Raw genomic sequence first — 22,097 nt, 5'->3', positions numbered from 1 at the left:
TTCCCCAGCCAAGCAGGGGTCACATCCATCCCCATGCTCCCAGGGGGCTCTTGCTCACACCTGGGACCTCATGCTTGGAGCTGATGAGGAAGAGCCTGGCTTGGAATGGCACTTTCAGGCAGGGGAGGGGGGAAGGTGACGGGTGGGTGGCAGAGGGAGGGTGAAGGGAGGTGAAGGTGAGAGTGGAAAGTCTTTTCTGGAAGCATCTACATGTATGTTGTGATTTCTGAGACCTGAGATTCTCTTTGGTTTCTGGACCATACCAAGACCCACTCTCCTCAAAAACCTCCTTCTCTTCTTCCTCATCCTCTTAACCTCTTCCTCCTCGCCCTCCTTGCCCCAACCCCCCAGCCCATCCCCCAGCCCCCGCGGGGGCAGTGGCCGGCTCGGGCACTCACACGTGTCTGGCTTGTGGCAGTTGTGACCTTGCCGGAAGTACTGGGGGTTCTCGATGACGGGGATTCGGGTCATGCCGATCACCACCGTGTCCGGGCCGGCGTCCAGGGACGAGGGGGTCGTGATGCCGTGGTTGATGTGGTGGAGAGGACTGGCTGAATCCTCCTCTCCGCTGATCACTGCCACGGGACCTGCAAGCAGCACACACAGCCGTCAGGGACAGCAGAGGACAGGGGAACAGTGAGGCCTGTTAATCACATGCTCATGGGTTGCTGTGGGTTGGAAACACCACCAGCCTGTCCTAGCATTCCTGCCAGTTGTCCCAAATCCAGGTTGAGTTTCTCTGGGCAGCTCAAAGGGTAGGGAAAACATCTTAAGTTTTCCTTCCTGGCTTTGAGGTATCAGGCTAAAAATCCCAAAGGGTTAAACAGCTACAGGTGACACTGCATCAGAAGAGAGTCATGCAAAAAGTCCTCTCCTGAGGCTGTCATGAGAGAGCAGTTGCTGTGGTGCCTGTATACTCTGGCATCACAAGCTTGGCAGAAATCATCACCAGGCTTAGACTGAAGAAACACCAACCCCAAAGAGTTAGTTCACCCCAAATCCATATTTGTGATATGTCTGTTGCCCAGTGTGTTGCCCATCTTTTTGCCCTCCTGCAGCTTCACCTGAGCAAGCTCACCGAGCCCTTCAGTCAGGCTGATGCCTACAGGGACCCACAATGTACTGGAGCAGATCCTGCTCAGCTCAGGCTTGTTCCCACCACCACCACCACAAATGGCAGCATCTCCCCCTTACCCTCTTGACTCCCAAAATTCACAGCACCATCTATCAGGCAAGAAAATGAAGCACATAGTCACACATGCAAGATAGGAGCAATGGAAGGCTTCTATCCCTTATGTTTTATTTTGGTATTAGACCCTCTAATACACGTTGCAGCCATTCTTGCTGCATTGGTGTTGGACAAGGTAGGGATGACAGTGAAATCTTGCATGAGACTTTTTTAATATTTCAACATGGGAAGAAAATCCACCCTCAACAAGTGACACTCCTTTTCTCCTGTCTGTATGCTACCAGGGACTACCAGAAGTTCAAGTAAAAAGGAGCAGAGATGCTGCAGTTAGGCCTTCAACTTATTCAGAGAAGCCAGCCTTGTACCTACATTGCATAAAAAATGCTCATCTCCCATCAGTAATCTGCTTCTAATTGCACAATTACTTTATTATGTAGCACTGGCAACAAAGAAGTGACTCTTCAAGCCATTTTACTCTCCAGAGCTACTGGGAGGACGAGGCGAACACAGCTCCATGCAGCCATTCTGCCTGCATTAATCTAGTCTAAAGGCTGCTCATTTTTGGAGCTTCAAGTATTGTTTGTTCTTCCAAGTGGGATATAATAAAGTTATTGTGTAATTAGCAGAGTCTTGGCAGCTGTGACAGGTGTTTTAGTCACGAGGAAAAAAGCTCTCGCCCTTTACTGTGAATTCCTTCTGGCAGGTTCTGGCTTTTTTAACATTACTCCCCGGGCTCGCGTGACTTTCCAGCTCTTGAGGTGCAAAGGCAAAATTCAGCTCTTGATGCAAGATGCCTCTATAGGGACTACACACGGTGTATTTCTCCAAGCACGAAAAGCAAATGGGCAATTTTGGTTTGAATAACTTCTGTTCCTTTGCAATGTCAATTCATTGCAGACAAACCAGGATGACTCGGTTTTGCATGATGTGCATGTTCCTTCAGCCACACCCTGCACTGCTGGCCAGCCCAGCTGTGGTGGGAAGGGGAGAACTCTGCATTTCAAGGTGCAGTTAAAAAAAAAAAAAAATCATAAAAATATCAACTAGTATAGACTGGTGTAAATAATCTGAAAGACAATCATAAAGGTCTCCCTTGCAGTGAGAAAAGCTATTGAGGGCTTACTGCTTTCCTTAAGAAGCCTAGGCATTGCTCCAAAGAATGGCACCTCATCAGGCAAGGGGATGTGAAAGGCCTCTCTGGTGAATTATAGCCAGGTTGGATGAGACTTTGAGCAGACTGGTCTCATGGAATGTGCCCCTGTCCATGGCAGGAAGGTTGGAGAAGCTGCTCTTAAAGGTCCCTTCCAACCCAAACCATTCTGTGTTTCTGTGTGAAGGAAGTTTTCATTGCCCTCTGTTCTGAGAGCAGAAACCACACCTTTGTGCCAAGGAGCAAAGAGGATGTAACCAACCATGGAACAAACACCAGGCTGACACGGACCCTGCTGAGGACCTGCTTCTCAGAGACTCACAAAACCCTGCCAGCATTTGACCCCTGCTGTTCTTGCTTGCTCAGCACCTCCTCATTTTTAGGGAACACAGATCATGGCAGTGTCCCTCTAGCACAGGCAGGTTGAAAGGACATGGCTACATCTAAAAGAGCAGGGGACAACCCAGGAGGTTGGGTACTTGAGAAAGTAAGCACAGCAAGCATCTATTAGCCAATGTTCTCGTGGCCATTTCCCTGACAACAAACAGACACAGAGTTTGACCTTTACACTCCACAGGGTTGGGGTTTTTTTCTGTCCTCTTAGGAGGACTTTCTTCATGTGTTATCTTAGTTTCATGCCCCAAACATATCCAAGATCTTTGAGGCAAGAGGCAACTACATCTCAGCTGATCCACAGCTGCATCCTCACTCCTCATAATGTTCACAATGAACATTGTGTCCTGTAAATGGACTCAGCCTCTGAGTCATCCAGCTCAGGTCGATGTCACCAAGCTTATCCATTTACAAGACCTACCAACCCCCAAAAGCCTCAGAGCTGAACTCTGATTCTCCATCTCAACCCCTTCACATTTCTGCAGAAGTGGGAAACCCCAAGAACTGCAAAGGCAGAGGCACCACAGGGAGAATACAACATGTAAAGTGTATTCTACCCTTGCAGTAATCCAGGGACAGTTTACTGCCTCCAACTGTACTTCCAGGTCTTGAAAAAACGAAAATAAATCACATTCCCAAGAGTCCTAAGGAACACTTAAAACAGACTCACTGCATTAGCCTTCCAGCTTTCCAAAACAGTTCTGGTGATTGTAGGCACTGATTTGACATGCCCTAGAACATATAATTAATCCAAATATCCTCTAAAGGATATAATTTGATTAAAGGCAATTTTCAGTTGAGGACTTCTCCAAGTTTCTCCTATTAGGTTGTGGAATTTTTGGGTGTGGTGGGGGAGTATAAATCTGGACAACAATAATTCCTACAGCCACAGTCATGCTGCTTTATCACATTAACTCTCTCAGTCCCATCTCTTCTAGCTGATCACTGCTGAGATCCAGTTCCCTCTAAGCCTACGGTCCCTCTGTTGTCACTCTGAGACTCAGGCGAGTACTGGACTCACTGTGCAAGCCTGAGACAAACTTTAAAAACATTGTGGATATCAAACAGCCACCAATCACTTTTATAGGTGTGACTATTGCCCTGATTCAAAATATACTCTGCCATTAGCAATTCCTGGAAATAAAGCAGCTACCTAGACTTCAGATTTTTAAATCTATCTTGGCAATAACATATATTTTTGCTCTTAAGTAGGCAAAGAGGTTCAGTTTTCTGATGTATACTGCTGATGAATGGCTTTATTTGGAAGAATTCTCACTGGTTTCACCAGTGCATTTTCCAGGTAAGGTTAAAGGAAAAAAAAAAAATGAAGCAGAAAAAAAAGAGAGTACAGATTTTAGAGATTTAGCTTTACCTTCCATTTGACAGGGAAATGTGCAAAGAGAGATAGAAAATAAGACAGTTTAATATAGTAAAAATGTATAATAATAGACAAAGGGTAGCTTGGAGTAATTCCTAACGTACCATCATGTGATTTTAAAAGATATAAAATATTTCAGAGCTTTTCAGAACAGTGATGCAGTAGATGGTTTTGTGACTAGCTCAGCCTGTGTTATGGACAAATGTACTATGGATATTAACTATAAAAAGGGTCTATTTGTTAAAACTTTAAGAAGTCCATGTCCATTCTGAGCATTGGACCTGTTACAGCTGTACTCTGAAAGGCTGGCTCTCCTTCCTTCCAAGCAGGGCTCTCACCAGCCAGCAGCCTCCACACTGCCTGGAGGACACAGCTGAGCTGTGCTCCATGCTAACCCCATGCAGCTTTTCTGACAAGGAGGCAATACCAGCAGCAGTGATGGAGGTGCTCCATCACTCCTTCTCCCTGTGAGGAACGGCTGGGGAGATGTTTAGGGCTGCCCAGGGTTACTCCTGAGGGAAGAAGCAGCCCCTGCTCCAGCCCCTTCACAATGCCAGTGGGAGAGTCAGCCACAGCGACCTGGAAATCAGGACCAAATTCATCTGATGTTCAACAAAGAGCAGTGAGGCAGCTTGGAAATATCACTTTTGGAAATGCCACAGGCAGCAATTCTGTTCTGCCTTCCCTCCCACATCTCCTCTACAGCCAACTCCTCTTTCCTGAGAAAGACGCCTCACTTAAACACCTCCACTCCCAGGCTCATCTCCACCCTGTGTTCTCCCACAGCCTCCCAGCCAGGCTACACTCCATCCATCCATCCATTCATCCATCCATCCATCCATCCATCCATCCATCCATCCATCCATCCATCCATCCATCCATCCATCCATCCATCCATCCATCCATCCCAGCAATGTTCCACCCTGATATTATCATCTCTGTAAACACTCCTCCAGGTTCCCCCAAAATCTCTGCTTTTCATAAAATCTCTCATTCTCTGTTCAGCACTGTTCCCCCTGGCTAAACTAGAGTTTGGCTTGGTGTTTACCTCCACCTTCCTGTTTATCTGGAAGCTCTGTGAACAGGATATAGCTTTCAGTCCATTTCTGTGAATTGCCTGGTTCATTCACAGTCTTATACAGACAGCTTGTTACTCATGAAAAATAAAGCAAATAATAATAGTAATAAATAGCTTAGGGACCCCTGTTTGCAAGAGCATATCATAGTGGGAAATTATTTATCAAGGCTAAGAGCTATACTTTATGATAAAACAGGCTCGGGAATATATGAGTATAAATAACCATAGATTAGAGAAGATAATGGTCACTTCTCACATATTTGTAACAAAATGAATGCCCCCAAGGCAAACAGGTGAAGAAACAACAAAAAATCCAGCTTGGCATTACAGTAACCTCTGCAAAGCAACAAAAGCAACTGAAGGTGAAGAAAACATGACCTCTGAGGGAAAACTGAAAGAATTATGCTTTGTGTTCAGAGGAGAAGACTGAAGGGACACGTGATAACAGCCTTCAAATATGTAAAAGGTTGCAGCAAAGAGAAATATAATAGCTGTTCTCCACGTCCACTGGGGATAAAACAAGGAATAATAGGCTTAAATTGCACTGAGGGAGATTAGAGTTTGAATGTTCTCCCTGATGCCTCGCGGTACGGCTGGTTGAGCACTGGAACAGATAACCCAGGGATGCTGCAGGGGTTCAGCCACTGCCAGGCTGGGGACGGAAAGGTTAAAGAAACTTTTTTCAAGGACAGTTTAGCTACAGGGAGTGATGCTGCTCAAAGCCCTCACAGGCTGCAGCAATTTTTACCTGGAGCCAGAGCCCTCAGCATCTTCCCTTTCTGATACTTCCAAAGAAACTCCAAGGAGGGGCTTCTGCAGTGCTGCAGACTAGTTTGGGCAGCATCAGAGGCACTGTGGGTGTAGCACTGGTCTCCAGCATGGTTTCAGAAAGGACAACTCCCTGCACATCCCAGGCCAAGTGCTCAGGACAGAAACCGAGTTTACTGAGGCAGAGCAGAGAGATGTGAGTGCTCAGGGCCACGGGGCAATCCCCTCTCCCCACCCACACCTCTGGGAGCTGTCATGCAGAGCACCATTTTTTGATCAAAAATGATCACTGTAAGAGCTAATTGTGCCATCTCCTCACTTTCCTTTGTAATATAAAGAAGCCATATAATTAACCTACTTAATTAGGAACTGTATATGACCCATAACTAGAAAAAAAAAAAAGCTCTCCTAATAAAGTGGGTCACCATGCATTGTATAGCAAGCACTGAAGCAGACCTCATTAAATTCCAATATATAGTATATAAAATCCCTTCCTCCTCTGAGTCCAAACCCCTGTTCGCACTTCCATATTTTCCCAATCATAATCTTAAATTCTGTTCTTCAAAAGGTTATATCACCACCTGGCAAGTAGATAATTCCAAGGCTACATCTCTCAGCCCAGCTTTACAACTCAGAGCTACATGCACGCACATAAACAAGAGTAAAAATAACCTCAAACTTCAGCTTATCAGGAAAATAAACAAGTTTAAAAAGAAACTCTAAAAAATTGCCAACCTTTTGTTGGAGCTGAAATCAACCCACACCCCAGGGCTGATCTCTGCACCAGCAATGAAGGGAACTGAAACTCATAAAAGAATAAGCGAAAGAACAATAAATACAATTAAAAATCCAGCCATGCTCAGAGCAAGATTACATTTACTGTCTCATAAAGAGAGCCTCATCCTTTCAGGCAAACAAAAGAAAATCAATTTCTTAATTTTTATTGACAGATGTGGGCACGGAGCCAAGGCAGAGCTTGGTGCCTAGGAGGGGTCTGTTTGGAGCCAGCCTGCCACGGGCTCCAGCTTGTTCTCTGCCCTCCTACAATGGGAAGTAGCCACTTCTCATCCCCAGAGTCACCAGTCCCAACCACAGGGTGGTCTATCATGTGGCACCTCTTCCTCTGAACCACAGCAGACCCCTCACTTGTGTAAAACGATGTGCTTTGTCCAGACCTCCCTCCTAATTCCAGCACTCAGCGCCTTCTTTGTCGCCATCACCTCAACCATGTCCAAGCAGCATTTCCCACATCCATACAGCTCAATTCCATCTCCATGTCCCAAATTCACCCCAAGCTATCCCTGCATGATGCCAATGGACCTGGAGGGCATTGCTGCATGCTGCAGAGGCTGGCTGGGAGAGCACAGCCCCTGCTTGAACACCACTGTGGTGGCCGAGGAGCTTCCAAAGGTGCCAGTCCCTTCCCTGCCATAGCTCAGGGCACACAGACTCTTCCATCAGCTTTTGGGGAAACACTACATATAAAAATCAAACCCTTAGGCTTTGCAGGCAGATGAAGACATCAAGAACATAAATCTGAACTCTTAAAGGGATAAACTCCAAATCCTCAGCTTCCAGCCCCTCCAGTAAAAAAGGCAGGAGCAAACTGCAATCTCTTTTCCCTTCTCAACAACATGATGGGTTTGAGATCCTGATGATCTTGAGGAGATGAAGATCCCTCTGAACTTTAGGGTAAAAGGAAGAGACAGGCCTGGGATCTCTGCACCCACCACTGCTTGGGTTGGACACGTGTCTCCTCCCCCACTTGCACCTTCCAGCCCCTTACACATTGCAGATGCATTATAATATAAAAAAGCTGTCAGATCCGTTGTCAGTGGGCGATCCCTACACAGGCAATCCTTAAAGCACTTTCTTTCCTGATGCAACACTGCCAAAATACTGCCATTTACAGAAGCCCCTTTCTATCTTTACATATTGACATTTCCTTCTCTGATTTTTTCAGGTGACTGCAGCAGGGAGAAGGCAGCTCTTGCTACAAAAGAGAGTGCATCAGGGCAGAGGGGCTGCAGCAGCCCTGTACATCCCCCCTTCACTCTTTCCAGCCTCCAGCCAGTCTTCTTTGGACCATCACTCCATCTGCTGTAGAGGATATCCAAACTCCCTCACTCCTCCCATGTCCTTCCCTTACCACACCTTCTCAAGTTTATTTATTGAGCTTAGACACCAATCCTATAAGCACTCACACTCAGGGATGGAAACATTAAGATCAAATCATATAAAATATAAAGTCAATGAATATGACGGCACAAATGCATAAATCTAGCAGAACAAGAAACAGAAAATGCTTACAGTAAAAATGGTAATGCAATCTGATAATTAAAAAGGGTGGGATCTGACAAGCCAGGGCCATGCATAACAGCAAAGACAGCCAGCACTCAAAGGCAGGCAAAGCAGAAACTTTTACATCTAGGCTTAAACTCCAGCCCAGTGTTACCAAACATCTTCAGCTCAGAAAGTGTCCGACCAGCAAAGCAACTGCCAACAGGCCACAGGATAACAGAAGAATATTTTTGAACCTGCAATGCAAGGACTTGCTGATGCCTGAGTGACAAGCCAATACCTACTCCCATGCTATAACATATGGGTACTTGGAAGCTGGTTAATTTGCCAAGATAAAAAGATTTTCACTGCTGAGATCAGGTGAAACAACTAAATAGTGCAGGCAAGAGGAGAGGAAGAAAAGTCTGTTTTATTCAATTGTCACTGCAGGGAGGGAGATAGTGTTTAGTCTGGCAATGCTGGTGCTGGCATTCAGACCATACCCAGTCACCTTCCACCATTCCTCCCACCTATCTTCTCCCATTTGCTGGTAACAAGATGTTTTTTCCACTGCTGGGCATACAGGTTCCATGCAGATTTTGAGGAGGAGCCAGCTGCAAAACAAACACCCATTCTTGCAGAGAAACCTGCTGTGATGCATCTTGGCATGGCAGAGGCAGGAGCAGCAGAGAAACTCGCACCTGGATAAGGCAGGAGGAGTGAGCAGGGACACCAGGAATGCAGCATGTGTGTGGCCAACATCCCTGAATGGCCCTCCTGCAGCCCTTCTGCCCCAGCCCCAAGGTCAGGGTCCAGGAAGGGCTGGTAAGGCAGGATGGGTGGCTGTTGGGTACTGGATGCACTACAGTACATCAAAAGAAATCCCTGTTGCCTTATCTTCAATGCACAATTCCCTCTTTAAGGGATCAGCTCCATTTGAAGACAAAACCTCATTTCTTTCCCCCAGGTCTCCATCCAGCCCCCTCAGCTCCAGAGCTGAACAACATCCTGCCTGCCCCAAATCACAGGCTTATTGCCATTCACCTTTCTCCACCCTTTGTTCCTCTTGACTAGATTTGCTTCTTTTTTTTTTTCCCAAGGAAAGTCACCAAGCTGTCACCTCAGGGGCACCTTGAACCCTGGAGCAGCACAGGCTTTACAAGGCAGAAGCCAGGCAGTGCCTGGGCAACGGCCTCACCAGCATCTATTAATCTCTTGGCTCACTCATCCCTATCACAGACACACCGTAAAAATGATATAAGCATTTCATCCGAACGGCGCTGCAGAGAGATTGGGAAGAGCATGGGGCCAATTGATTTCCAGTATGTCTGCTCTTTACCTCCAGGTATAAATACAACAGCAAAATCAATCGGAATAACATCATATCAGCTTTCTAATCTCTTCTGTTCGCAAGACACACTTTATATACTGCAGCATTTCCTACAGCTTCTCCACACCCCTCAAGCCACGCACGTGCAGCTGCTTCCTCACTCCTGGCCCCTCCTGTGACAAGCTCCAGGAGCTCCAGGTCCAAAGCACAGGTATCCCCCTGCTCTGTGAGGGAGGTGAGAAACGTGCCGTGGCTGTGCAAGAGCAGCACTCAGTGGTGTCTGCTGAGCCCTGGGTCACATCAGCCCTTGTGAGAAGGGAGATGCTCGCCTGCTCACACCCCACTGCCATGGACAGCGGCTCACTGGACACTGATGGGCAGCCAGGCATGCCCAGATCCACTGAGGGGGACAGTCCCATTGACACAGGAACATGAGAAAGGCAGCAGCAGTACCTGCTTTCCCCACACCCTCGGGACCCCATGGCTGGATTTACCACACATGGCCCTGGTGGTATTTCACCACCTCATGAGCATCCAGAGTGACGCCACACAAAGACCCAAGCCTGGAGCAGGGCTGCCTGCTCAGCACCAAGCAGACACGTTTTCTCTCTGCATTTCCAATTTATCATAAGCCTAAGGCTTTTTATCCTCTCTCCTGGCCTCCAGCCACCAAAGACTCTGACAAAATGATGAACACTCCCCCAAGCCTTTCCTTGGGTGAAAATGCAAACGAACTGTGAGAATGAGGAAAGGGCTGCCTGACGAGGGTCAAGGGATCATCTTGAGCAAACTGCAGCTCAGAACCAAAGTGATGCTTTGCCCAATCTCAAACCAAAGCTTGACCGAATAGGTGCCAGATGGAGAGGAAAGGAGAAGTGGCTTAATCATAGAATCACAGAATGCTTTGGGTTGGAAGAGATCTTAAAGATCATCTACTTCTGACCTCCCACCATGGGCAGGGATACCTTCCACTAGACCAAGTTCTAAGGGTCCATTTATCCTGGCCTTCAACACTTCCAGGGATGGGCATAAGCTACATCTCCACCCATTCTGCAATTCAGATGGCAAAGAACATGCACACGGAGTGCATTAAGGCTGTGGCAACTGCATCACCTTCAACACTGTGGCCAGCATTGGGTGAAAGCTTTGGGATGCGTTATCTAACCCAGCTGGTGTGGAGCTCCCTTAGCACAAGAGGACCCCCAGTGATATTTGGCAAGGGGGCCTCTGGCAGCTCCATCAGCAGCATGTCCAGCCTCATGTTGGATCGCTGACCTGAGCCAAGAGCGTGATGCTGCCGGAGCCTGACCCTGTGCCAGGAAATGCTTATAACAGCAAGAATCACTGAAGGCCTGAAAGTCAACAGCTGGGACCACTGCTGCCCTCCTGCCTGAGGCCTTTCCTGACCTTTGCAGAGACTGATGTCCAATGCTGCTAAATAAACACCATTCATGGAGCAAAAGCCCTGCCAGCAGCAGCTCTGCAGCACAAGCCAGGGCAGCAGAATATGCTTCTCACCAGCCAGGACCACTGCAGGCTGAGGACAAGCATTAGGCATGTTTCTCATTAGCTCTGAGTCCACCAGCCACCTCCATCCCCCTCCCACCTCTTCCCTTCTCATGCCTTGGCCACTGCAAGATCAGTCTTGGGTCATCTTGATCCACTTGGAAAGCTTAGCCGCCATGAGAGCAAACCGCTTGTCCTCTGGCTCCAATCTCTTACTGAAATTAGTGCCAATGGAAGTGTCACTATCAATTTCATAATGTTATTGGATAAATGTAAAACTGGGCCAAGTCCCATATTCCTGACAGGCCATCAAAGAGGTGGGGATTATGGGTAAGGAGACAGGCAGCCCTGGCAGGAAAGGCAAAGGCTCCAGATCAATTAGCCTGACAAGGCTATCTTGCAGCCACATCACCTCGTGCTGACACCAGTGCCTTCTCCCTGGAGCCCAGCTGCCCCTGCACCAAGAAGGTTTATTTTCTCCAGTGGTAACCGGAGTGATTCCAAGCCCAGGGAGCTGCGCATCCCCTCTCAAATATCCAGTTTATGAGACTCTCAAGACACCAGGGGATTTTGCAGTCATAAAAAGACATTAATTTTCAGGCCTCCTTATTTTGGTTTAATATTCTGTCAAGCTAAAAAAAAAAAAAAAAAAATTATCAGCCTTTAAACAAAAAAGTGCCTTACTCTGCATTGCTCAGAGGTTTCAAATGGAAGGACTGATCAAAATGTAAAGTACCTGGCACCAACACATGTTTTGTCTTTGCTGTGTGTTTTTCTTCTTGGTTTTCTTTCAAGATCCTGCTTGGACCATGAAAGTGAACTGGTCAGTACCATCTGGTTCTCATGCAGTAATTAATAGTGACTGTAATTTTTCAAACAAAAATAGTCTTCAGCTGTAGCTTTTTTGGTCAACTTTTGACCTTTTTGTTTTGAAATGGAATTTTTATGAAAACACTGAGCAGCCATCAAGGCTGCAGATGCCAATGGGTTCACTTCCAGCAGACACCTCATGTGTCCAGTCCCTGCCAGCAAGCAGGCGGCTGCATTTACTCAGGGTGCAAATTTGTAGATTCAAATTTAAAATCAGACTTGCGATGTTTGCTTTCAGGCCAAAAGATAAATCCTTACATGGTCAAAAAATAATAAAAATCCTTGCACTCATGGTTTGCCTCAGTTCATGCATGAGGGCAATGAAAATTTAAAACTTACATTTCTCAAAAAGTAAATGCACTTTTTTTTCCCTCCACAGCCCTCCTTGAGATGATCTCCAGCAGTGATATCAGTCTCTCAGATTTATTCTATCCCAAGATAAATAGTGTGTTGCTTACAGAATCAAAACGTATTTAACTTTTATAATGGTTTAAATCCCGAATCTGCTCCCGTAATATTATGAGACTCTTCTGGAATATGAAGTCCATGTCAGAAATATCCATGAACAAATAAACAAATCCTTTTTCCTTCATGCTGAACAACTGGAAGAGGAAGCGAGGCTGGGTTTGGGTAGCCCTGGTGCTCCCTAGCCGATGATGCTCACATCAATAACAGTGTTGGGTGTGTTAAGCCTTGCTACAAGGCCCAGAATCAACAAGAAATAAGTTTTGGACGTTTTTACAAAACCTTTGTAGACTTAAGGAGTAGAGGGAAGCCCTTGACATTCTCCAGGAAGAACTGATGGAAAAGGAACGGATACTTTTTGGCTCAACTATTACCAACTGCTGAATTGATGCACTGGTGTTTTCCAGGATGTCGTGCCTTTCTCCAAAATTTATGGCCCTTGGTCATAAAGGTGATGGTTTTGTTTAAAAGTCACAGAAGCAGTCCCTGGAGAAAGGCTCTGAAATCACAGCTTTCTGAGGGCTGACAACTCATTTGTAGAGTGTCGCAGTTTGGGGGTTTCCACTGGCCTTGCTGGGACCCTCATTAGTTTTGAGAGAGATTCTGTGAACAGGGAGATAAAACAAGCAAGGAATAAAAGGTTGGGAGATGTGGAGAAGGATGTAAAACAGCTCCCCACTCAGAGAACTTGCTGCAGTGTCGATCCACCAGCCCAAACAACCCCTCTAATAAATTAGAGAGCGATTCATTGAAATGGCTTCCTCTGTCCCCACACTGACAGTTAATCTGTAATTCAGATAGATCTGTCAGAAGGCAAGAGTCCAGCACACAAAATAATTAATTCCTCCAAGGTCTGGAGATATTTCCCTTTCCAAAGAGCACAGCACACTCCCCTCCTTGCCGGTGAGCTCCAGGCATGGACGTGGCTCCTGTTGGAGGTCAGCAAGGAACACTACATGCATTTCAATACAGATGCTCACAAATGCATCACCTGTCACCTCAATGCTGGGCTGGCAGTCCTGGGGTGGGACTTGTTCCACAGGCCTTGCAAGGAGCTTGCCTTGTATCTCCCAGTTCCCTTCTGCTCCCTCAGTGCCCAGCCAGAAACTCTTGGCTGCATCAAGAGTCTAAATCACCAATTAAAACAAGCAGAAATGCAGCATCTACTGATTCTGCTTGATAAAAAAAGCTGCTAGTGCCCAACATGAGTGTGGAACTTGGGGCAGAGCACATCTCTCTCCCAGCTTCCCCAAGAGGAAGTTCCCAGATCCACCTCTGTCCTCTACAACAGCAGGAGATAATCAGGACAGTGGCCTCTTGCTGGAAGACACCAGTGAAATAGAGCAGCTTGGGAAAAGAAACAAAGGGTGGGAGTCAACCACATGGACATGCTTCAGTGGGTGGTTGGGGAATAGGGACAAGTCACATGAAGCCCCATGTGAGACCAGCAGCACCTGAATGTGGTGCCAGCCCTGGAGGCAGGGCAATCAAAACAAACAAATCTTCCTTCTGCCAGGACAGAGGAATGAAGAAGGGGAAAAATGTCAAAAAAGACTCATGAGTGGATGCAAGAGACTGGGTATCACAACAGTCATCATGGACATGGTTGGCACAAGCAATGGCCCAGCAATATTAAGTCACATTAAGGAAGGATTTTCAGATTCAAATCTTTCTGATTTTTGCAGCCTCAGTCACCAGCTTTTAAAGCATGAGTGCATAAGAAGCACCACCAGCCAAATCCCTGTCTCCCTACACATATTTCACATCCTTCTCCCAAGCTATTTCATCAAAATCCCCAGGGCAGGTGGGAGGGAAGCTGCCTCACGTTAGCCTGTGAGCCACGGAGGCAGAGAAAGATGGGGCGTTCGGCATTTACCTCCATGAGTAAGCGCTGTCTCCCTGCTCCACACTCCGTGCCCCCAAAACACATCCCTTGCTCGACAGCTTTGTAGCTCACGACAAGTGACACAACACATCCACACTGGGAAGCCAGACCTGAAGACAAGTGGAGGTCAAGTGACTTCTCCATCTGCACCACCAAGGGAGCAGAAAGAAGTGGGATAAACAGCATCCTCACCCACAGCGTGGTAATAAGGGGGGAAAAATAGAAATGTGATCTTGCACAAGGCTGGTGGCTTTCTGGTTGAGGGTAACACGTGTCTGCTGAGCATCAGGCCAACTGCCCCTTGTACAAAGCCCACTTCAGGCTGCCCAGAGCATCCTGCATCAGACACGTTAGCATCCTGCTAAACCCGTTCCCAAATTCACCTGCTTGGAGGCACCCATGGGGATGGTAACACCCTACAGAGTGTGGCTCGAGTGTGCAGACAGCACAAGCAGGCAGCTGGAAGGCAGCACAAGGCAGGGAAGGCTGTGGTGGTGGGGGCTGCTGGACCACAACCAAGTCCCTTTCTAGAAGCAGCTATCAAGTCTCTGCAGAAGTAGTGGAATGGAGCCACTTTTCATCCTACCTCTCAAGGAAATCATCGCTGCTGTTACGCAGACACAATTATGTCTCCAGAGCCTTTTAACTGCAGCTCTTTAGAGATGAGTGGGTTGATAGAAATCTATTCACAGGACTGACATCGCTTGGCTGGGTAAGGACACTGCCACTGAGTCAGTGGCTGGGGAGGGATCACAAAATAAGACTGCTGATGGGGGAAGTCCTAGGCAATGCCAAGGCAAAGTCTCCTGGGGGAGCTGCCTCTAGTCCCTTGACTACAAAGATGAGGCCAACTTCTCATTTTATTCTTCTAGAACTTTCTTTCAAAGAAAAACAATGTAGCAATATTGGAAAGCTCCTTTCCTTCGGTTCATGTACTCCCCCACTGGAAGGGCTATCACTAGGAGATGGGTGGCTGCACAGGCGTGTCACAGGCAGCAGGGCAATGCAGAGCAGCATAAGGCTGTCTCTTCCCCAGCAGCCCGACTCTCCAGGTAGCCCTAAACAGTGCCAGGATTTGAGGACATGGCAAATGAGAGCTTGGCCGTCGGTCTCTCGGTCACCTTGCCAAATCTGAGTCCGGAGCAGAGGGCTGCAGGAAGCTCTTACTGTGGGACCCTTGAACTGCATTGCAGAGCCCTCTCTGAGCCTGGCAGAGCGGCCGGGGGCTGCTTTATCACATCCGCCATCTGCTTGTTTGCTTTGCCATCCTCTGCTCCTCCTGGCTACGCTCACAGACTCCTACCTGTTCTCCAAAAGCTTTGCTGGGTCTCAGTAAACAAACCACAGGCAGGGACAAAAATAGGGAGGGTGAAAGGCAGGGAAGGGGGGGAAGAGGGAAAAGAATAAAAATTTAATTAAAGGCACTTTTGCTTCAGGGCCTCAGAAAATTTACAAATTCATAAATCACTTAGTAAATGCCCTGAGCGGTTGCTATGCCAGGCTGCCTACCAGTCCCACCAGGAGGGCCATAAAGCACGAGCACAGAGCTCAGCAGCTCCCTCCTTCCACCTCCACCCTGAAACATCAGGCAACCTTGAGCAGCTTGTCAAGCCCGTGACAAGTGTTTCTGCAACCAGGAGCTATCAATCTGCAGCCCCATTAGCAGCGGGGCAGGGAGCTGCTCGTTTCACCTGCAGCTGTGATACAGCGAGAGCTTGGAGAAGGGTGGGAAGCAGAGGGACAAAAGTCATGGCAAGATGGGACCAGAAGACCCCCAGGATATTTTGCTGGAAACACGATGGGACCAGAAGACCCCCAGGATATTTTGCTGGAAACACGTAGTTCTTCAAAAGCACATTTTCTAATATGAATGGCCAAAGAACCAGCATAAACCAAGAGGTGGACGCAGAGGGATTTCTGCTGGCCACTGACTATCTGAGGGCATTACAGAGAAAACCCAACTTCTGGTAATTCCCAAATAAATCAACCCAGCCTTTACTCCCACGGCTGGGAGGAATCTTCACCAGGGGATTCACACATGCTGTCCAGCCCCAACGTACTTCTCACAAGGACTACAAAGATAGCAAGCATCTTCTGCCAAACAGAGGCAAGAGCGAGCCGCTTCCCCGCATTCCTTGTTCAGCACGCGGTGAGGAACAGACTGAACATCCAGCACTCGGGGGTGTTGCACAGCTCTGCTGTATTTAACAAATCTCTCAGCACAGTCTCTCTCTGGTAGTGTGATGAACCAACACATCATTGCCAGTAGCCTATGGGAGGAAGGCTTGGAATGACAGAATCGGGAGTATTTTTCACCCTTTACTCAGAACATTGAAGGTGGGAGTGGAGTCTTTTCTCAGCAATGTGGACAAGTCTGAGCCCCACCTGCTAAGAAGCAGGTGATTGGTAAAATATTAACAAAACCTTGCTGGCTTTCCTTCAAGATGGGCATCAGTGGCTGAGAATGGAAAGTTTATCACACAGGAAGAGACTCGGACATAAATTCATTTGCCAAGCTACATGATTGCCTAAATTGCAACCAGAAATATAACAAACAGGTTAAGAGAAGCTTTCAGAATCAACCTACCACAGGCTATACTTTGAATTGTATCAGCTGTTGACCCATCTAGTAACACCTATTTTCCAAGAGACTGAGTCAAGTGGGATAGACCAGTGTTGGTAATACCAGGAATTTGGGACAGATAAAGGGTCATTCTGGCAGAAAGGCGAAGACAGTACTGCTTTGAAGATGCATGACCCACACCAACCTTTGCCATTTCTAAAGACAAGCTGAACACCCAAGTTTTTCTAGGAAACGGCAAGAATCTCACATCTCCATTTAAGCAACTACAGAGCTTTTGCTTCAGGTCATGAATAGAAGAACAAGAGCTGAAAACTGAGGCAGGAGTATCTACTGGGAAACGCTGGGAGCCAGCCAATTCTCCAGACCTCCCGAGCCAAATTCTCCAAATTCTGGTTTGAAACACTCAGAACAAATATAGAATATTTGAAAAAATTCTTAACACCCTAAAAGGAAGGGTGTCAACAGTTCACACTGAGGTTTTGTTTTGTGTTTCTAGATCATCTGCTCAAGGATAAAACCTCGCTAGGCAGAGGAGGCAGCACAACAGATGCCATGGCATCCATGAATACCTGAGCCCTGGAGGGGCACAGACAGCCACTGGGGCTGGTCCACCCATAGCTCAGCTCCTTTTGTCCTGCTGGAACAGGAACCACAGGAGCTCAACCAGGGGCAGGTCTGAGTCCGGCTGTTCTCATAAATTGATTTTCATTATTTGATTAAGCTTTTTTATCCAAGGCTACTCTCCAGCTTTAAGAGGCAAAGTTTGGAAAGCTGCACAGTGTGGAAACTAGCAATCAAGCTTTCACAAGAAAAAGCAGCAGCTCACCATGCAAATGACTCCTCTGGTAGGAGCACAAGTGAAGGGGACAAGGAGTTCAGAGCAGGATCCTGGCCATGTAACTGATGTGTCTCCTACTCTGCAGGAACATCCTGATAACATCCATGTCTATGGACTGGTTGTGCACCCATCTGCCTATGTAGTTATTTACAGTACCAAATGCATCCTTTTATTTATCTAAGCAGTCTCTCACTTCTTCTATTTCTCTTTCTGCAAAGCTATAATATTTATCTCTATTTTAAGACATTAGAGCTACTTTTTTCCATAATATTCCCAAAGTAGGGCAGCTCCCAGGGGACATGGCTCCCTCCTCCCATGCCCTCACTGCAGCTCAGGGCAGTGGGGGTGGTGGGGTGGGATGGGGATGGGACGTGTGCCCACAGGGTGGCAGTGGCTGTGGGAAGGTGGGCAGGCAGGACTCATCCCTCTGTGTGTGAGGATGTACGTGACAGCAGGCAGGGTTCAGGCTTAGAAGTGTGGAATATGCTGCCACAGGGTATTTCTTTTTCAGTGTAAGCTGGGATGGCAGCTAACCCAGCTTTCTCCTTCTACCTGCCTAGTCCAATCTCTCTCTTTCCACAGCACTCTGTACACACAGGAATGCACAAACCTGGCAAAGCTCTGTTCTCACTCACACTCAGATAACTTTGCTGGGGATGACCATGCCTGGCACCTCTCAAGGTTGAGCCCCTGTTTTTCCCTACAGGCAAGCTCACACCTCCTATCATCACCCCTTATATCACCATTTCTCCAGTGGGCAGCAAGGGCAGATCTTTCAGGAGTCAGCAGCAAAGACCAGCCTCCTCACCAGCATAAGCAATGAGCATACTCCAAACCCACACACAAGGGAGGTGGTGCTCAGCTCTGCATCCCCCCACTCCTCTATTTGTGACAATACCTTCTGCTTTATCCTTCTCTTTTTTCCCCTTGAAGAGTGAAAATAATGCAAATAGGAGCTTATAAATTATCAATTCTTGATTGATTTTGCTGAGAAAAGCACATAAAACAATCGCACAAGAGAGTAGAAGAATTATTTAGCATTTCAAGTGGGGAATGGTGATGTTGCTGAGACAGCTCTACGCAGGCAGAGCACTCTCAAGCCACCCAGCAGGATTCTCCCCTCTCCAGCCTCTTCCTCCTGTCCTTTGAAAGCACACAAACAAAGCCATAAACTTGTCTAGCAGATGCCTCAAACCACAGAAATCTGTATTTCCATTAGCAGGACAATGCCCTTCCAAGACAGTTACCTGAGAGTACACACACATGAATGCAGCTCCCTGCACACAGGCTTGCACCAAGAAAATCCTGTGGTTTGACAGTCCAGGATGGAGCCACAGCCTGCAAAATTACTGCCAGCAGAGCAAGACTTATGCACGAAAGACTACAGTTTCAACTCCAGAAGCTGGATGCTGTTGGGCAGAGCTATTAAGAACAAGTCCCTGCAAACAGACTGCATCAACAACTCACCACTGCAGAGGGCTTGTGCAATTGTTGTCTTCCTGTTTGTGCTTTTGCACAATTTTTTTTTGCTTTTTTAGTGTGCTAATTGCACACTAGCAGATATTTTGGAGCTCTTTGCCACCTGTGAAGTCTTTTAAAAAATGTTCTCTCAAGTGTTGGCTGCTCCAGAGTTTCTCCAACATCTCATGAAAACTTTCTTCCCTGAGTCTGTGTGGGAAGTCAATCTTTCCCCAAAACTGGGTGATAGCAGCACCCCACAGTCTGCCAAAAGGCTGCACGAGTCATGCTTCAACTGTTTTCATCCAGATTACAGCTGACACCATATAATGTTCCTCAGCCATCCATGCAGCATTTAGCTTCTGTCTATGGAATTAGTGCAACATTGTAGCTCCAATGCTTTCCAGGGCAGTTTATGAAACCACACAGGGATTACCTGCAAGTCAGAGGCAAAGAGCAAAACCAACCACCGCACTCCACACCACTCAAAAAGCTGGTACCTGGGGACTGGGACTCTCCAGTGCCAGTGTCTCTACCAGTGCATACTTGAGCAAAAGTCAGCTGTGCCTGGAAGCAATGATTTAATGGAGAGGAGGGACAGGAGGCCAACACACCCACCAAGGCTTTGCTCTCTCTTATAGCTCTACGGGGGTTCAAGGTTCCTGTTGCACCTTCTGCTCATAAACCACCTTTTCTTGAGTTTCTCTCAAATGTCACTAACACATGGAGCACACTGGTGATAGAGCTTAGGCTGAACATGCACCACCCAAAGATATTGCCTGTATCCTAAGCCTGCTGCAGCAGCGCTGGTGTTGGGCTTTGAGGCATTTGGGGTTTTTTTTTCCAATACATTCACTTCTTCCTATCCCTTCTGTTCCCTTTTGGCCACAGAAGCCCACTGTGCTAAACAGACAAGTCCAGTACCTGGATTCTGGATGTAATGGAATAACATTTAGCTGGCAGTAAAGACTGCGTGTCTCTACCTCAGAACTAAAGATCAAATTATCCAGGGTCTTTGCAAGAGTTTGGTTCTGAAGAAAAGAGCATTTTCCACACTGTCTAAACTTGACTGACTTCTCTCTTCTTGCCTTTTACGCAGAGTGATTTTATTTTTGATCACATGGGTGGGGGGGGAATATATATACATTATTTAGAAATAAATAAAGAAGATGCTGAAAGAGGTGATGGCTTGTGGATGGGAAATTATTTTCCTTCACAGCTGCAGTAATGATCTGATTAGGATCCAATCCCTCCACATCCCTCATGTGCTAAGTCATCTCCACAGAGGTGAATTCGCCCGAGGGTGAGAGATGGAGGGAGGGGGATGTGCAGAGGGAGGCTCTGATACAATGTGGTACCAAAAGAATTGTGCATTTGCCCTTTGATCACCTTACAAAATGAGAAATTTCCTTCAGCACTGAAGCGCCTTTTCTGCAGATTTTGGCAGCAACATCATTTAAAACTACAGTTTCATTGCTCAACAATCATTTACGTGCATATTTGGATCCTCTGCATAAACTAGAAATTCATCCATCCTTTTTGGTATGTTCTTTCCCCTCTCTCCCAGACTTACCACCTTCCTTACAAGTCTGCTTTTCAGCTCTCTCTTGCTGCTGTTTCCAAGCTGCGTAGGAAATCAAAAAAAGTGTGCCAGCGCTGCTCCACCAAGCCTTATTCCAGCTGCCTCTGGCTAGATTTTCAGCGTGTAGTTAAGAACAGCCACTTTTTCCCCTTTCCCCCCTTTTCAGAAGCTAATTTCCTCTGATCCAGACGGCACTCTTAGCCCAGACAAACCGCTGGGGAACTCCCCACCATTACCTGCCCTCCTGAGAACACAGTCCCCCCTCCTCATGCATCTGGGAACGCTTCTGATGCACAGACAGGGTTCAAGGCTGTTACTGCTGCTGGGATGCACAGTCCCTTCACTAACACCAAAATAAATTCCAGGTTTTCTCCCCCTTCCCTCTTACTTTCATGCTGACTTTTTTTGCAGCCAAGGAAATACAGCCCTAAAGACGATACAAGGACAGAGAAAGTAGAGCAAAGGAGATCAAAGATTCCAATTTACTCTCCCCCATCCCTTGTAGGAATTGAAGATCAGCTGGCAGTAAAGCTTTAATAGTAGCATTAAAAGGCAAATAAAGGGAATTTTTTTACAATGAACAATGTGACAAGCATACAAAAGTCACACTTGCAGGACTCTGCCTGTTGACACCCAAAAGAAGATTTCTGCAGATCTTAGACACACTGTCCAGGCCATGATAGCACCCCCAGTAACCAGAAAATGGCTGTAAGTGCCCTTTGCTCCAACTCCAAATGGATGACCAGGGGGATAGGGAGGCTCGAATTCAGGCCTCCTAATCCACCACCACCTGCATTTACTCAGACATGGAACTTCCCAGGCCAGAAACCTCAGCCCTGCACAGCTCCCATGCTGCCAATTCCCAAGGATGCAGGCTATCAGGACAGCTCCATCCCTTCCTCACCCCATCCCAGCATGAATATCATCACACGAGTTCAGAAAGAGTCAAAACAGATCATTAACCTGTTCCTGCAATTCAGGAACTGGGACAAGGCACCAAAGGGAGCCCCGGGCTGGGCTGCAGACTTATACAAGCTGAAGCAGCAGAGCACAGCTGTAATTTGTCATATGCCACCTATCACACAGCTCACACAGCCAAAATGAGTATTTTTTAGAGGCAGTGACATAGAGTAAAACAATCTCAGGCCCAAGTGGCTTCATGGCCAAAGATTATCGGGTGCACCGAAATAACCTTGGAGGGCTGTGCTTAAAGCAGCTCTGATATGAGAACAGATTCTCTGTGTGCAGTCTCCTTCATCAGAGTCCTTTGGCTCCAACAGGCCCAAAGACAGATTCAAACACCATGACTGTGGCAAGACACCAGGGAGCACAGGGCAGCACAG

At 47.1% G+C, this 22,097-nt stretch overlaps 1 protein-coding gene across 4 annotated transcripts in view; it reads right to left on the bottom strand.

Moving 5' to 3' along the window:
- Positions 1-22,097, bottom strand: part of NTRK3 (neurotrophic receptor tyrosine kinase 3) — a 202,864-nt gene that overhangs the window by 87,892 nt on the left and 92,875 nt on the right. For all 4 annotated transcript variants that reach the window (XM_053988106.1, XM_053988107.1, XM_053988109.1 and 1 more), the window contains exon 12: positions 399-587. In XM_053988106.1, coding sequence (XP_053844081.1) covers positions 399-587 — 189 coding nt within the window. The remainder of the gene's footprint in view (positions 1-398; positions 588-22,097) is intronic.

Source organism: Vidua macroura, chromosome 12 (genome assembly GCF_024509145.1).
Source record: "Vidua macroura isolate BioBank_ID:100142 chromosome 12, ASM2450914v1, whole genome shotgun sequence".
NCBI classification, from domain to species: Eukaryota; Metazoa; Chordata; class Aves; order Passeriformes; family Viduidae; genus Vidua; species Vidua macroura.
Note: the sequence above shows the minus strand (reverse complement) of the source record. Positions and strands in the feature narration are given on the sequence as shown.